This window comes from Pan troglodytes, chromosome 19, assembly GCF_028858775.2.
Source record: "Pan troglodytes isolate AG18354 chromosome 19, NHGRI_mPanTro3-v2.0_pri, whole genome shotgun sequence".
NCBI lineage: Eukaryota > Metazoa > Chordata > Mammalia > Primates > Hominidae > Pan > Pan troglodytes.
This window is the reverse complement of record NC_072417.2, coordinates 39,982,030-39,998,392: the sequence shown is the minus strand read 5'-3', so window position 1 is coordinate 39,998,392 and position 16,363 is coordinate 39,982,030. Positions and strand designations below refer to the sequence as shown.

Here is a 16,363-nt window from a genome sequence, read left to right as displayed (position 1 = left end):
CTAAATCACCAGGTCTTAAAGGAACAAAGATTTGTTTCTTGCTCATGCCGCCTTGTCCATCTTGTCCATCTTGTCCATCATGGGTCAGCCTCCTTCCGGGCCCAGACTGTCTGAACATTGCTGGCCATGGTGGCAGAGGGAGAAGTGAGTTCCAGATGTCATGCCCTGGCAGTTGAGTACTCCTTCTTGGAAGTTCCACTCACCATTCCTGGCCCAACCTGAACAGGAGAATGAAACAGTGCTCTTTGCCCACACGCCCGGGAGGGGAGAACTGGAATATTTGGCGGAAACCACTAGTGACTGTCAGATACCATACCATCTACTCTGTCCCATGACTTGTTTTTTCAACTTCCCTTGGTATCTCTGAGAACATCATGTCAGTACATCTTGGAATGTTTTACTCTTTTGTTTAGTTTTTGACTTAAAAATTTTTCTATCTATATATTTTGAACAAGTGAGACAGTCACATGGTCCAAAGCGCAGCAGCTCTGTGGCTTCTCAGGGTACATGGTGAAAACTCTACCCCACCATTTTTATTCAGTCACAGGGTTCCCCTTTCAGGAGCCAACCAGGCTAGCAGTTTTGTGTATGTCTATAATTAATTAAACCCCATTTGTTTGACTTGTTCATATTATTTCATTGTATAGTTTATCTTGTCCCTTCTTGATGGGCGTTAGATCATTGTCTTTTTTGTTACAAAGATTGCCCTTGTCAGTATACCCTTGGCAGCACAGAAAGAAAGGGAGTGTTTTCCTTGGGTGCCTCTTACCTTCTTGTACCCCTGAGGATTGGGGCACCTGGTTTCTCTCCTCGGCATGGGCACCCCTTTCCTACGCTTGATCTTAGCCAAAAGGCCGAGAAGCAATAAGGGCACCCTTTTTCTAGGGGGTTCCTTGGGCCCTGGTGTATCTTGGGCCTTGGAGTCATCTTTGGAACGGGCCTGATCCCCTCTCCCAGTGCATGCTGTTAGGGTCCTTTATGGGATGGAGCCTGGACAGCTCCGATGGGTTTAAGTATGCTGCCCAAGGAGGAGAGATCCAGGTGTCACCGACCCTGCTGCTCCCACTCGGGCTGTCCTGCTGGGGCCTGGGTCCCACCCAGAAGGGGCTGTAGAATGCAGTGATGATGGCCACAAGAACATGGGTCAGTCAGAGGAGGCCTCACAGTGGGCTCAACCCAGTCCCTGTGTTTCTATCTTCTCCCAAGAAGAGCATTAGGAAAGCTGTGGTCTCATTCCCATGCTAGAAGGTGGCAGGGACACAGCTTCAGGCAGATGACACAACTAGCCTCAAACTCCAGCCAGTGACTGAGCCTCAGACCCTGGGATTCTGAGTCCAGTCCCTGCAGAGCTACCAGAACCAGCACTGACGTGACGCTCAGGCCACCTCACTATTCTGGTGACCCCTGAGTGCTCTGCTTCCTCCAGCTCCATGTGTTCTCGGGGGCAGTGGCTGCCCCCTGGGGAGGCTCAGGGTGTGTCCCTGCCTGACTCTCCTTTCAGGGGCTACCTCTGCTCTGCACAGCTGTTATCTCTGCCCTCCTGTCCAGCCACACCCTTGCCAACTGATAGTTATTTTTTCTTTTTCTGAGAAGGAGTCTTGCTCTGCTGCCCAGGCTGGAGTGCAGTGGCGCAATCTCGGCTCACCGCAACCTCCACCTCCCGGATTCAAGCGATTCTCCTGCCTCAGCCTCCCGAGTAGCTGGGATTACAGGCATGTGTCACCACACCTGGCTAATTTTTGTATTTTTAATAGACACAAGGCTTCATCACCTTGGCCAGGCTGGTCTTGAATTCCAGACCTAGGTGATCTACTCGTGTCAGCCTCTCAAAAGTTCTGGGATTACAGGCATGAGCCACCAGGCCTGGTCTCTCCAGCTGACTGACCCCTTTTCTTGCCTGGCTCTGGGCCAGGCTCTCCCACTGTGAGCCATGTGACCTACTGAGCCTCCTGAGGCTCAGTTTTCTTGACTGTGAAATGGGCTGAACTCTAATTACCATGCTTGGTTGCTGGCGAGGCTTACGTAAGCTAATGTATTAAAGTGCACAGCACTGAGTTTAGATGTTCCCTGGGGAGGCCTGGGGAATGCCCTTCTAGTCCTTTCCATTGAGGAAATGTCCCCACAGAGATTGCAGGGGTTCCCAGAGTCAATCAGCCAGTCTGGCCTCAAGCCAGGCCTCAGAGTCCTACGTCCCAGCCCCTTGCCTGCTCCCGCCCAAGGGTAGTGTTCTAGGAACACGCCGAGCCAGCATGGTGACGTAATCCCCCTCTCTGCTTTTTGTCTCCTCCAGGTTTGGTAAGAGAGATTCATTTCCATCCCCTCTACCACCTGGGAGTCGTGTGTGCGTTGCTGTCCCCATCGGGGGTGGACCTCTTTGACCCACCTCTTAGCCCGTTCAGCCTCTCCATAGTCCAGAAGCAGAGGTGCTGGTGACCGCCTCAGGAAATAGCCCTAAGACAGGTGGCCTTAAAGTGACTGGCTGGCTTCAGCCCAGCTGGTGGCTGCTCTCTGAGAAGCAGAGACCTTGAGCACATCTCAGCCCACAGGCAGCCCCATGAAGAGCCCTGTCTGCACCTTGCCCTTCCCCACCGAGACTCTCCAGCAGGGACTCTGGCCTGCTGGGCTGCCACGGTAAAGCAGCGCCCCTGGGAAGGCGGTGCCATCTGCCTGATTTCGCTAGACTTTAGCCATCTCCAGAACCCCACCTGATGTCCTGGGACCCCGCTCTTCAGGAAAGGGACATTCCTGGAGGCAGAAATGTAGCGCAGCTCTGAATGAGGCCCCAAAAGATGGGAGATGCAGAAGCCCCTTTGGGAGGAGAGGACACCTGGGCAACCCTTGACCCCCTTTCCCACCCCCACCTCCAGGTTGGGAGCACGTTCCTGCACGTGGCTATGCTGTGGGGCCTCTCTCATGAGTCAGAGCGGAGGGAGACAGCTGTGCCTCTGGAGTCTGCTTTTAATTATCTGGAAATGCAGAGATGTCTGGTTTTTGCCTGAGCAAAATAGGAGTTTATTTTTGTACTATCCCGAGCTGGCTAAGGAGAGTCACGTAGCTGTGGGCGGGGTCTTGGGGATGAGGAGGGGTACAGCAGGCAGGGACTATGCTGAAGTGGAGCTGGCTGTAGGAACCCCAGGGAGGCACAGGGGGAGCATGAAGAGGAGCTACACTTCCCTCCCTTAGTGCCCGGGCAGAAACTCCCAGGGCCCTTCACAGAACCTTGGAGGAACATTCAACACCCCCATCTCTAGGACAGCCCCAGCCCTGTCATCCTCCAATTGCTATGGTAACACGGGGACTGGAGCAGTGAGATTGTTAGGCCTTCAGGGCCAGTGTCTCCATGCAGATCAGATGGAGGCGGTGCTTGGCACATATAGCACCTCACTGCCCATGCCCACAGAAGTTGGTGCAGATCATAAGGTGGCTTTTGGGGCTAATTGATTGAAGTTCCAACATAGTCTGTTTCTCCTAGGCTGGTAGCTGGCACCTTTGGCCCCACGTGTTTTTTAATTATTTTTTCTTTTGAGACGAAATCTCGCTCTATCACCCAGGCTGAAGTGCAGTAGTGCAATCTCAGCTCACTGCAGCCTCTGCCTCCCGGGTTCAAGCAATTCTCCTGCCTCAGCCTCCCGAGTAGCCAGGATTAAAGGTGCCTGCCACCACACATGGCTAATTTTTGTATTTTTAATAGAGACAGGGTTTCACCATGTTAACCAGGCTGGTCTCAAACTCCTGACCTCAGGTGATCTTCCTGCCTCAGCCTCCCAAAGTGCTGGGATTACAGATGTGAGCCACTGCGCCCAGTCATGCCCATGTGTTTTGGTGGCCTTGGCTGCTGATGGGTGGGGTGAGCCCCAGGAGGAAGTTGGGACAAGTCAACCTCATGGCAGATGTGCCAGGGAGAGCTGCGGGTGAGATAGATTGTTCCTATCCCCCTCTCCTTGATGTGGGAGGACTCAGTACCTCCGGCACACCCTTCTCATGGAGGTTGGTTATGTGGTACTTGGCCTCAAGTGAACCAGCACTTCATGAGTCCATCTTTGTGCTAGACCAGCACTTGGGATTGAGGGGGGCAGTGGCCACCCTCGGGGGACCTTCTGACTCAGAGGACATGAGATGGCCACACTCGAGCACTGTGTTCCTGACCTTTCTGGGTCACAGGTCACCTTGATGATTGGATGAAAGTCTTAGATCTTCTTTCCAGAGAAAAGTCTACAACATTCTACTGAACCAGTCCAGAGGGTTCCCGGACCCCCGAAGCCCACCCATGGGCTGGCTCTGGGAGGCAATGGCGCTGAGTATGGGGGCGTGAGTTGAATGTGCGGGCTGCCGGTGGGTGGAGAGAGTGCTTCCAGCAGCTTGTCTACTGCACTAGGGATGCCTGTTCTTACGGGGAATCCCAGGCTGGGAGAGGGAACGTCCTCCGGAAGGCCAGCAGCAGGGGCATCCCAAAGCGTATGGCCCTTATCTCAGCAGAGAAGGAGGGTGCCCAAGAAGTCCCCAGAGGCTCAGGCTTGTACCTGGGTGGGGCTGGCCCACTCGAGAATGTGGTAAAGCTTCACCTTGTCCTCGTTCTATCTGCCCATATCTGGCAGTGGCCTCTCCCAGAGGAATATCCTCCAGGGGCTTCTGCCTGGAAAGGCACTGGATGGGCTGGCTAGCCTCGGCCCTCCACCTGAGGTAAACAGCTTCAGCCATTTACCAGGAAATACCCAGAATTGAGCCCCTGCACACTGGGGGCCTGTGGTGTGTCGGTGAGAGGTTGCAAGAGGTTGGGCTGTGTAGAAGCTTCTGCCCTCACTCTGGCTTTGCCTTCTGCCTCTCCAGCCTGCCTTCTTCCTCATCTGGAAACATCACAGGGGCAGCTGACTGAGCCATCCTCAGAGGCCAGGAGCAAGCTAGAGGACCAAGCGAGGCGAGGGGAACCACACCATGCCACTGGGCTAGCCTGGCCTGCTCCTGTGTTGATGGACATAGATCAGGGAGATGCTTATATAATAAACCATTGCGCCCCCCTCTAGCCTGTGGTCTCTGAACTAGGAAGTCATGGGCACGAGCTGTCGCCTGCGGAGTTCCTCAGCCTGCCCATCCGGCCTCTTTCCCTGCAGATCTCTCGCATGGATCCCCACAGATGGTACGGAGGGATATCGGGCTGTCAGTGACGCACAGGTAGGCACAGCGGGCCTGGAGGGGGAGCAGGGCACAGAGCCGGGCTGGAACCCAGATGGGGCCAGGAGTTCTGGTCACTGTTTCTCAGCGAGCTCTTTGCCTCTGACGGGCCTGTCCATTTCACCTGTGGGACATGGCCCTGCACTTACCTGGAGCCCTCACCTTGCCAGGGTGGCCACATGGACTTGCAGCTCCCTCATCTGCACCTCCTCGGGTCTCTTCCTCACTCTGCTTAGGGAAAACACTTTCCTTCTTTCCCAGGACACAGGTCCCGGGAGAAATAAGGTCAGGGTCATGGGAAGGAGTCACAGGAGCTTCCCTACATCCAGTGCGATGTCACATGAGTCCTGAAACTGGCCGCATATCAGAGTCCGCTGTAGAGCTTGTTGAAAATCCAGATTCCCGGGCTCCACCCCTAAGGTTCTTGCTCCCCTCACCCCCAGTGTTGATGTGAGAAGTAATTAAAACCCAGTGAGGGAGACAGCACGTGTGCACGTGTGAGCCTCCACAGACCTGGTTGCATCTTGGGGAGGCCGGATCGCAACTCCTTAAAAGGCACGCCATGCAGTTTGGCGTCCCCTGCCACCGGAAGCTCCCATCTTTGTTGGGTGGAGAGAGTAACATCTATGGATCTCTGCTACCTTCCATTTACACGGCGTATCTGTGATCCTTCCCAAATCCTGTGAGGCTTAGCATTAACCCTATTTGCAGAGGTGTCTGAGGCATCTTACAGCTGGTAGTAGGCAGAAGGCAGAATTCAAACCTAGCTGTTTGCCCCCAGAGTCTGTTCTCTTTCCCTTGTGCTCGGGGCCTTTTTTGGCCTCTGCTGGACCAGTGGAATCTCTTACCGAGAAGCTCTGTAACTCTTAAGTTCAGAGAGCTGGGATCCAGACCCTGTTACACAGCATCCCAACTGTGGCACCTTGGGAACATCACCTGACCTCTCTGAGTTAGTTTCCTTGGCTGCACACTAAGAATCCTGGACCTGCCTCACTCCCTGGCATGGGCATAAGAATCAAATGAGCTAGTGTTGGTGGATGCATTACAAACTACTTCCCAAATACTGTTGGCATTCATTCTGTTGTTACTGTGATATACAATACGTTAAAAAAAATCTGTGTTTCCAAAAATATGAGTTATTTCTGCTCTTAGGCCTCCCCACCCTGTGGACCAGCCTTGCGCTTTTTTTCTGGAGGACACCACCCACTCAGCCCCCGTCCTTCCTTCAAATCTATCTTTCGTGTTTTCTTTAATGTTCTACATTTTGGATTGAAAATACACTGATACGTTGAAACGTCAACAGAAAATTGCCCTCTTGTTCCTGTCCTCAACTCCTCAACCCCCTCTTTAAAGAGGTGTTAGCTGTGTGTTGTCTTCTAGAGATATTTTATACAAACAAATATGTATATATGTTTCCTCCTTTATTTTTTACTCAAATACTGCATATGTTATACACAATCCTATACTTTGTTTTTTCAAAAATGGAGATACAATTTATATAGAGCAAAATGCACGTGTGTGTGTATGTGAATTTATGTATTCATATACACACACCTGTGTATACCATCCAGATGAAGATGAAGAACATTCCAGCACCCAGAAAGTTACCTTTAGTTCTCCCTAGTTGACAGTGCTACCATCCAGTGGTTACTATTCACTTCTATTGTCATAGCTTAGTTTTTTTCCTGTACTTGAACTTCATGTGAATGGGATCATATCTTATTGTACCTTACTTTTTTAACTTGACAATGTGATTTGGAGATCATTCCATATTTGCACAGAAAGAGCGTCCTTGTTTTAGTTTCTTGCTGCATAGTGTTCCATTGTATGGAAAGACCATACTTTAGTCAGCTCCTATCGATGGACACATAGGTTATTTTCTGTCTTTATGCTGCTAACATGCTGCAGGCATACCTTGTCCATATATCTTGCAACACATGTGGGCCTATGTGTTGTATAAATTCCTAAGAATTCCTAAGAACTGTGGGGTCAAAGGGTATGCGCACTTGTACTCTTGATTGCTGCTGCCAAATTGGTACTGCCAGATGACCACACCAACTTCAGCATATTGACAATGATGACTTTGCATCTGGGAAATTTAAATGTGAGAGGAGAAGCAGTGGCCCCTGGGTATCTCTGTCCTCTCTGGGAGAGGGCCCACGGGGCTCTGGGATGGAGCCAAGACTCCCAGTTGCCCTGGAGCTCCATGGGAAACCTTCTGTGGCTGGGCCTTGGCCTCCCAGCTGGTGCAAGCATGTGCCTGTGTCCGCCCTCTGCAGGTTCTCCACCAAGTCCTGGCTGTCGCAGGTCTGCCACGTGTGCCAGAAGAGCATGATATTTGGAGTGAAGTGCAAGCATTGCAGGTGATGGGAAGAGGAGTGGGGGTGGGGGGAGCAGACACTTTTAGTTCAGTAAATCAAACGCGCTTCCCTATACTTGCTATTCATAGTCCTATTCAGCACACCAGGGAGTGATCAGGCCTCTTCAGGGAGACTAAGCAAGTTACTCCTGGAAGAAGGGAATACTTGAGGTGGGCTTTGAAGGATGAATAGAAGTTTACAAGGTAGACCAAGGGGAAAAGAGAATTCCAGGCCATGGGTGCATCTTGTACTAAGGCCTGGAGGAATATGAGGACTGTTCTGGGACCTGTAAGGAGTTCTGAAGTTTAGCCTTGCATTTTGTAGCCCTCGAGAGGTGGCAGACAGGCGATGGTAAAAACAGGGAGTTGGCTTGCGGAAGGGGAGAGTGAGCAGAGGGTACAGATTCTGTACAAGTCCAACTTTATTTTCTCATGCCTTGTGGTTTCTGGTGGGAAGGAAGGTCAAGGATAGGAAACAGTGTGGGCTAGGCAGAGTGTGTCCCCTGCTGTCCGGCTGTCCTCACCTAATGCAGGGAGGCCTCGGAGGCTCGGTGCCCAGCCCACTCTGCCCCTGCATTGCTGTGTGATCTGGGGCAAGGCACTTGCCTTTCTGGGCCTGATTTTTAATGTATACATCAACCATGGGGATGGCTCTGAGAACCTGAGCTAGTATGTGTGATTGCATCTGGGCTCCAGTCAGACCGTAGATGGTGGGTCTTGTGCATATCAGCTGGACCCATTACTTTCCCAGCGACTCCTGACCTCTAGGGAGTTGCTGAGTTTTCTCTCTAGTCTGGGTCTCCTGTGGCTCCTGGCCACTTGGTTTACATTAGGGACCTCTAGCTCCCATCATGTGGGGAGCACAGGATGACCTCTGAGCCCAGGGCTGTCCTGCGATGCAGTATGAGGTTGATAGGACACCCTCAGCCCATTAGTGAGAAATCTAAGACTCAGTGCAGAAGGCAGGACCACAGTGAGAATCCAGTTCTTTCCAATCCTGGCCCGGGGCTGACCCTCAGACCTCACGGTCCATTGCACACATGTAGCCGGAGGGGCTGCCCTTTGGGTCCCTGGGATTCTTTGGTAAAGCAAACATTATCTGTCTAATTCTTTTTTTGTAAGTTCAGATTTGTCTTGAGCTTTTTCAATATGGGTAGAGGGTCTCCTTTTCTTTACAAAGGAAAAATAGGTGGGCAACCTGGGGCAAGTCGAAGTGGGCATCATGAGACCTGCTTTGCTGTGAGGATGGATAGATGACAGCAGAACGTGGTAAATGCTCAGCATAGTGGCTCAGTGGAGCAGCTGCTATTACTATTAATATCATGATGTTCTCTACTTTCGAGCTAACATTTGTTGAGAAGTGTGTGAAAATGGAGACAGTCCTGAGTGAATGCTACACAGAGCTACCCCTGTGTGCCTGAGCCCCCCCATGTGGTGCTTTGCACACCAACCTCCCCTTCTTTACCAGGTTGAAGTGTCACAACAAATGTACCAAAGAAGCCCCTGCCTGTAGAATATCCTTCCTGCCACGTGAGTTTTCTGCCTTCCTCTCCTCTGCCTTCTGGATTTGGGTGAATCTTTAGCTTGACCTGTTCCCTGGTGATGGGTTTTCCCTCTTTTCAAACAGTAACTCGGCTTCGGAGGACAGAATCTGTCCCCTCGGACATCAACAACCCGGTGGACAGAGCAGCCGAACCCCATTTTGGAACCCTCCCCAAAGCACTGACAAAGAAGGTACGCTGGGTAATGCTGGGGAGGATGCCCTTCTGCCACTGGCCTTCCTTCCTATAAAGCACCCCTGCCTCAGAGGCTCAGTGGGGAAGTTGGGCATGACACCACCGTCTCAGATTTGTGGCCAGAGGGTGGCCTTGGGGATCATATCTTGAGCCACTAGGAGGCTTTACATTTAAGTTGTGGTGGTACAGCCGTGATTCCCAGTCCCTTCTCCTTTGGGCTAACACTTCCTGTGTGCTTAGTGTGTACTGGAAACTTCTTCCATTGCTGTTTCATTTGAGCCCCACAATAGTTCTGAAGGGTACATATGGATCCATTTCACAGGTGAGAAAACAGCACAGCATCCCGAGAGCAAGAGACAATCCCAGAGTGGTAGCCTTGGCAGCCGCCCAGCCCCAAAACCTGGGCCCTTAGTCACAGTGCAGCAGATACACCTTCAGTTGTTCATTAAAGCAATTGCCGTGGCACCCACCAAGCAAGGCTTTGCTGCCCTCACAAGAATGCACCCAAAAGTAATACAAAGAGTGCATTTCCATCCATAGCCAGGTCAGGCTTCTCTGCTGAGGCAGACGGGTGTCCTCTGCAGCTAGACAGAGTCTGCAAAGCCTGTGTCCCCCAGGAGGGTTGGCACACCTGTCATGGGCCTCTTTGCACAGGTATGCCTGGCATCTGGGAGGTGCCAGTGCTGATGGCTTCTGACAGCAGCTCCCATCCTGGCTGGCTGCTGGGTGCAGGCTTCTGGCTGCTGTGGTTTTGGCTGTGTATTTTTAAGTGTGTTCTACCTGCAGCCCCAGACCAGGGGCTTAGCGTGTGCCCCCCCGATGAGCATGTGCCCAGTTGCCCCGTGGCTGTGGCTGGCCACATGGCTCAGGCCGGAAGAGAAAGACAGGCAATGTGGCCAATTCATACTGGGGACCCTGAAGATACAGCTTCAGTGGCTGCTCTGAGAGAGCCAGGGCCACCTCTTACTGTCAGACAAGAAGGCCAGCTGCCCCAGGCCTGACAGTCTGCCATGGGCCTGCACCTGTCCTCTCTCCTGCCTCTCGTTTCCCTCTGGTGGTAGCTTCTCACCCAGAATGGGGAGGCAGGGGGAAAGATGATAGGGTCCTGTCTTAGTGTGTTCAGGCTACCGTAACAAAATATCATAGACTGGGTAGCTTAAAAACAACAGAAATTAGTTTCTCATGGTTCTGGAGGCTGGGAAGGTCAAGGTGCCAGTAGACTCGATGTCTTGGGAAGGTCCACCTTCTCACAGATGTCACTCGTGCTGCATCCTCCCATGGTGGAGGGGCCCAGCAAGCTCCCTCGAGCCCTTCCATGAGGGCTCCAGTCCTGTTCCTGAGGGCTCTGCCCTGATGACCCAGTTACCTCCCAGAGGCTCCAGCTCCCAGTACCACCTCCTTGGGTGCTAGGGTTTCAGCATGTGAGTTGTGGGAGTTCACAGTCATTCAGACCACAGCAGCTGCCCAGCCCTGGCTTTGAGTTCCAACTCCTCTCTTGCTTCCATGACCTTGAGTGAGCCACTTGACCTCTCTGAGCCTCACTTTCTGCTTTGTAAATTGGGGTTACTAATGCTTCATTCACAGGGTATTTGAAGGGTAAAGAGAGAATGTTCATGAACTTGTAGGGAGCAGTACCATATCATCAACTAGTAATTATTTTCCCAGCCCGTCACAGATAGGATCAATTCCTCAGCAGGAATGCAGTGCCTCCTGCCCCCATTGCCAACAATGTCATAATTGCCCCTGCCTCTCCTCTCCAGCTACACCAAGCACACCCCGCATGCCTGTGGGTCCTGCACGACCCCCTGCCCATCATGTTCAGTCCTGCATCTCCACCCACCTGGACACCACCCCTCAGCCCTCCTCACAGCACTCTCTCTCTGTCCCACCTTCCCCATGAGCCCCTCCTGCGTGCACCTGCTCGACCTCTAAGTCCATACAGTGGTGGTGCCAGAGGCCTCTCATCTCTGAGAGCAGTGGCCCTCCAGGATCCCACTGAAGGTTGCTATGATAACATAAGCTAACCATTACTGAGTTCTCAATAGGGGCCACACATGGTGCTGAGAGGTGTTTATCCTGTTCCCCTTTGACCTCTTCTCCCACTACCTGCCCCTCCACCCCTGTCCACCCCACATTCCCCTTCAGCACAGATGCTCCCTGAGGGCCCAGTGATGCTGTCTTGCTCTCGTTGGCACCAAGCACAAAATAGGCAGTCAGGAAACCAGCATATTGATTGTTGAATGATTGAACAACCCTATGACCTGGCAGCTGTTACCCCCATACTACTATACAGTGGCTCTGAAAGGTTGGATCATTTGTCCAGGATCACAGAGGGACTGATGGAGGGTCCTGAGCCTTGGAGCATGAGTGAGAAGAGGGAGGGTTCAGTGGATCCAGCTCCCACTTCTAGCTTGGCACCACATGATGTCAACTGTCCCTGGCCAGTAGATTCCAGAGGTCACTGTGTACCCCAGAGCCTTCACGGCCTGCAGCAAATAAACCTGTTGAACTTAGCATTTAACCCAACTTGGCCTCAACTTCTTTAACCAAGTAATTCCTCTCCCACCCCCAGGTGAATTGATGTTTGCATTCAGGAAGCACTGGTCAGATCCAGGGTCCTGCCTAATGTAGAATCCCCCTGGAGCCCTCTCTCTGTTGGTCTTTTGGCCTTGCTGGGACCCAAACTTCTGGGTGCTCCTGGCTAGCAGGTCTGCAAAAGAATGTGGAACAAACATGTATTAGTCACCTGCTATGTACCACACACTCCCACCTTTGTGATGCTACTGATCAGCGCAGTAACGCTCTGACATAGGTGTTGATGTTTTATTTTTGTGGTTGAGGAAATGGAAGCTCAGAGAGGTGGAGGAAGTTGCCTAGAGTCACCCAGCTAAGTGGTGGTGGAAGCTGGCTGAGAATTCCAGTCTGTCTGCCTCCAAACCCAGTGCTCTTTTTGGCCACAGGGAGAAGCTGGAGCTTAGGCCTCTATCCCTGCCCCCCACTTTCTCCCTTCACCCCCCTTTTCTCATTTCTAGTGCAGCAGCCCTCCCTTCCCAGGGCTCCCTGCCCCCCACATTCTCCCTTTGCCCCCCTTTTCCATTTCTAGTGCAGCAGCCCTCCCTTCCCAGGCCTGTCTGGTGGTGCTTTGCTCCCACAGGCTCTTGCTCGGAGCTGTGAGATGCTGGTGCCGTTCTCAGGGGTCTCCTCTGTGCTGTGGCTGGGGAGCCATGGCCACAAGGCATCCTGGAGCCAGGATCATGCCAGGCCCATCTCCCATGACCGTGGGCAAAGCCCTTGGCTTCCCTGGGCCCTTCTCCCCTGAGCTCTGCAGTGGGGCCATGGTGGCACGTAGCGTGGATTGAGTTGATAATCAGTGCCGCCCAAACTTCATCAAAGCTGAAAACCATCTTTATGGTTTCTATCTGAACCAGGTACCACCTGGGCTAATACTTACTTATAACACTTCATTTTTATGTAATCATCACTATCGTAATTGGAAAAACCATGATCCCTACAGATGGAAGGTAATCATTAAAACAAGCACAGTTAAAACCAAAAAGTTACTAAGCTTCATCTGGTTATCACACTTGCTTAAGGCTTGGAGCTTGAAGCCCTCACTCTGTTGAATGGGCAATGAGCCAGTGTTGGAGAGGCATTAAAGACATAGCAGCTCAGGCCGAGGCCTTCTCTCAGGCAGAGCAAGATAGGAAACAGAGTGCCCCTCCTCCCTGGCGCAGCATCCTCTGTGTTGTGTCCAAGGGCCTCCTAAAGATGTCTCACTAGGCACCAAACGTGTTTCCCATGGCAAGCACTGGTTGATGTGATCCATTAGCAGGGGGAGCATGCTTGCTTTGAGTGTCGAAGGGATGACATTAACATTTAAGTTGGGACAACATGAGTGAACCAGGCCTGTCCTGACAAACCAACTCCTGTGGTCATCTTCTAGAAAGTTCTTTCTAGCTCCAGAATTCTTACCCCTCCAAAATGGCAGACCACACTAGCCCAAGCCATCACCTCTTCAGGGTTTTGTAGTTTGACTCTAAGACTTCACAGTGCCTTTGATTCAGCCAGGTTTCCAAAGAAAAGGACTGTACACCTCTCGCTTATCATTGGTCTCCCTACTTCTGGCAGAGTGCCTGGTGCCTAGCAGACATGATATAACATTTATCAGAGCCTGAACTTAATTCATTATAAAATGCTAATGTGTGCCCAGCTCAGAGCCAGTCACTGAGTATGTGACGGTCACCCTGGCCTCATGGAACACACAAGGTAGTGGGAGAGACTTTCATCAGGAAAGTGCCCGTGGACATCTGCAGTAGACACGGTGCCCTGATGAAAAACTGCTGGGAACTGTGCCAGGATGGAGAGGAGGAGCGTGGTCCCAGCCAGGGTGCAGGAAAGGCTTCTGGGAAGAGTGTGCTTGAGCTGAAATCAGAAAGCTGAGCAGGAGCCCCCCGGGGAGTGAGCACTGAGGCGAGGGCCTCTGTGCGCTGCCCTTCCTCAAATGTTAGATGTGTAAAATGTCAGACCCTGAGGATTCCCTGGGCTGACTGCTTCCTTTCCAGGTGGGGAAGGGAGGGTGTGGCTGGTGGGAGGCAGGTGGGGCAGGGACAGCCCTGCCATTCCCAACATCTCTGGTCCTGCAGGAGCACCCTCCGGCCATGAATCACCTGGACTCCAGCAGCAACCCTTCCTCCACCACCTCCTCCACACCCTCCTCACCGGCGCCCTTCCCGACATCATCCAACCCATCCAGCGCCACCACGCCCCCCAACCCCTCACCTGGCCAGCGGGACAGCAGGTTCAACTTCCCAGGTACCACATCTCCAGGCTTTTCTGGGTTCTAAGGGGTACAGTCAGATCCCCTTCTCAGCAGACCCAAGTTCGGCAGATTCAAGGTCAGACATGGTCACAGCTAAGAGCTGATGTTTATGAAGTACTTGTCAGGCGCCCCAAGCACAATAGCTCTGAGGTTGATGCTGTTGTTTTACAGATGGGAATACTGAGGTTCAGAGAGAGGGAGGGGCTTGCCATGAGTTGTACAGCCTGTAAGTGGCAGAATGGAGATCAAACCCAAGTCTGTCTGACATAACATAATCCCCACGCTGCCCTCCTCTTCATGGGGTGGCCTCTCCTGGGCAGTGCTCACTTTCTCGGGACTGGCTTCTGAGCTCCCAGGAGGCATGGCCAGCAACACAGGGAGCTAGAAGGCCTCAGGGAGGGAATCTGGGGTCCTGCTGCTTCCCACTCGTGATCTGGGTAAGCTCCTTCAAGGAGACCTCTCGTTCGTTCCCTTTATAAGATAGGTGACCATGTAAAGTTGGAATTAGGTTGTTCCCATTGTGTGGATGAAGACACTGAGTCCCACAGGAGTTTAAAGCAGAGTAGACCTGAGCCAGAGCTGACCTCCAGCTCCACCCCAGCCCACTGCCTGGTGTCTGTGGGGAGAGGTCAGGATTCCAGCCTCTCCTGCCCTCAGCTGCTGGCCCGGGGGTGTCTGCCTCTCCAAGCAGCAGAGTGAAGCCCACCTGCCCATTTTGGGACTGAGCTGCTGCCTCGGCCTCCCTGGCAGCTCCTCAGAGTCAGTCTCAGCCTTCAGTTTATTACAGTTCGCAGTCCCAGAGGAAGGAAGGTGACTGTGACACTCCTGTTTGCTCTGGACCCAGCCACAGGCCGTCTCCAGCCCATAGAGTCCAGGTCAGGCCCCTGTCTCTGGCCTCTGGAGCTCCAGGTCCATGAGGACAGGCACAGCTCTCCCTGTGCCAGGAGAGCCCCAGCTGGAGCCATACCCAGCCAGCAGGAGGCCAGGGAGCTTCTCCTGGGACTTCTTTTGGGGACGGTGGAGACGGAGATCTTGTAGGAATCTCTCTCTTTGCCTTCACCTCAGTACGCACATGGCTGGATATCTCCTGACATTCACGCGTTGTCCTGAGCACGCCCCTCCCCTCCCTGCATTGAGTGATGGCCCATTTGATTAACCTCCTCTCCCATTCTGCTCTGTCTTTATTATGCTCTGAAACTGTGCCTTTTGCTAAACCTCCCATTTTGGGTTTTTGTAAAAGGAAAGGGTGTGTTTGGAACACGGCAGTCACAGAAAAAGTTCTTTTTGCACAATCAGCCAGACCCTTGCTGCTTTCCCTGATGTCCCCAGATTGGGCCTTCATCGTCCCCTGCACAGAGGCCTCACTCTCTCCAAGATCCTGTCTCTTTGGTCGTGGCAGCACCAATGGGTCAACCCTCCCCCCAACCCCCACTGCCCGCCCCGCTGGCCCGGTGGTTCAGCTGGAGAAGGCACGCCTCCTATCGTCCCCCTGCTCTGTGCTGTGCAGGGGCATTGCACTTGAACTTCAGGGGTAAACCTGGGAAAAGATTATAGTCACGTGCTGCTTCACAATGGGGAAATGTTCTGAGAGATAGATTCCATGATTTCATTGTTACGTGAGCATCATAGAGCGTACTTACGTAAACCCAGATGGTATAGTCCTCCACACGCCTCGGCTGTGTGGTGTAGCCTGTTGTTTCTAGACTGCAAACCTATGCAGCATGTGACTGTACTGAATATTGTAGGCAATTGTAGCACAATGCTAAATATTTGTGTATCTAAACATCTGAACACAGAAAAGCTACAGTAAATATACAGCATAAAATATTAAAAATAGGGCTGGGCACAGTGGCTTATGCCTGTAATTCCAGCATTTTGGGAGGCCGAGGTAGGCGGATCACTTGAGGCCGGGAGTTCAAGACCAGCCTGGCCAACATGGTGAAACCCCATCTCTACTAAAAATACAAAATTAGCCAAGTGTGGTGGCACACACCTGTAGTCCCAGCTACTCAGGAGGCTGAGGCATGAGAATCGCTTGAACCCAGGATGTGGAGGTTGCAGTGAGCTGAGATTGCGCCACTGCACTCCAGCCTGGGTGACAGAGCAAGACTCTGTCTCTAAATCAATCAATCAATCAATTGTTCTTTATTTGTAGGGGACTGGAAGCTGCTCTGGAAGAATTCCTGTACACTATTGTAGACTTTATAAACACTAAACACTTAGGCTATACTAAATTTATTTTAAAATATTCTCCTCAATAATAAATTAACCTTAGCTTAC

The 16,363-nt window shown here is 52.2% G+C and overlaps 1 protein-coding gene across 5 annotated transcripts in view; it reads left to right on the top strand.

Annotated features, from left to right (window-relative positions):
- The window catches only part of KSR1 (kinase suppressor of ras 1), a 168,557-nt gene that overhangs the window by 125,438 nt on the left and 26,756 nt on the right, over nt 1–16,363 (top strand). For 3 of the 5 annotated variants that reach the window (XM_054670970.2, XM_054670971.2, XM_063799679.1), the window contains 5 exons: nt 5,109–5,169; nt 7,449–7,532; nt 8,997–9,058; nt 9,156–9,262; nt 13,908–14,076. In XM_054670970.2, coding sequence (XP_054526945.1) covers nt 5,109–5,169; nt 7,449–7,532; nt 8,997–9,058; nt 9,156–9,262; nt 13,908–14,076 — 483 coding nt within the window. Of the gene's footprint in view, nt 1–2,381; nt 4,299–5,108; nt 5,170–7,448; nt 7,533–8,996; nt 9,059–9,155; nt 9,263–13,907; nt 14,077–16,363 lie in introns of those variants that run through there. The other 2 variants (XM_054670969.2, XM_054670968.2) reach the window with 1 other exon arrangement.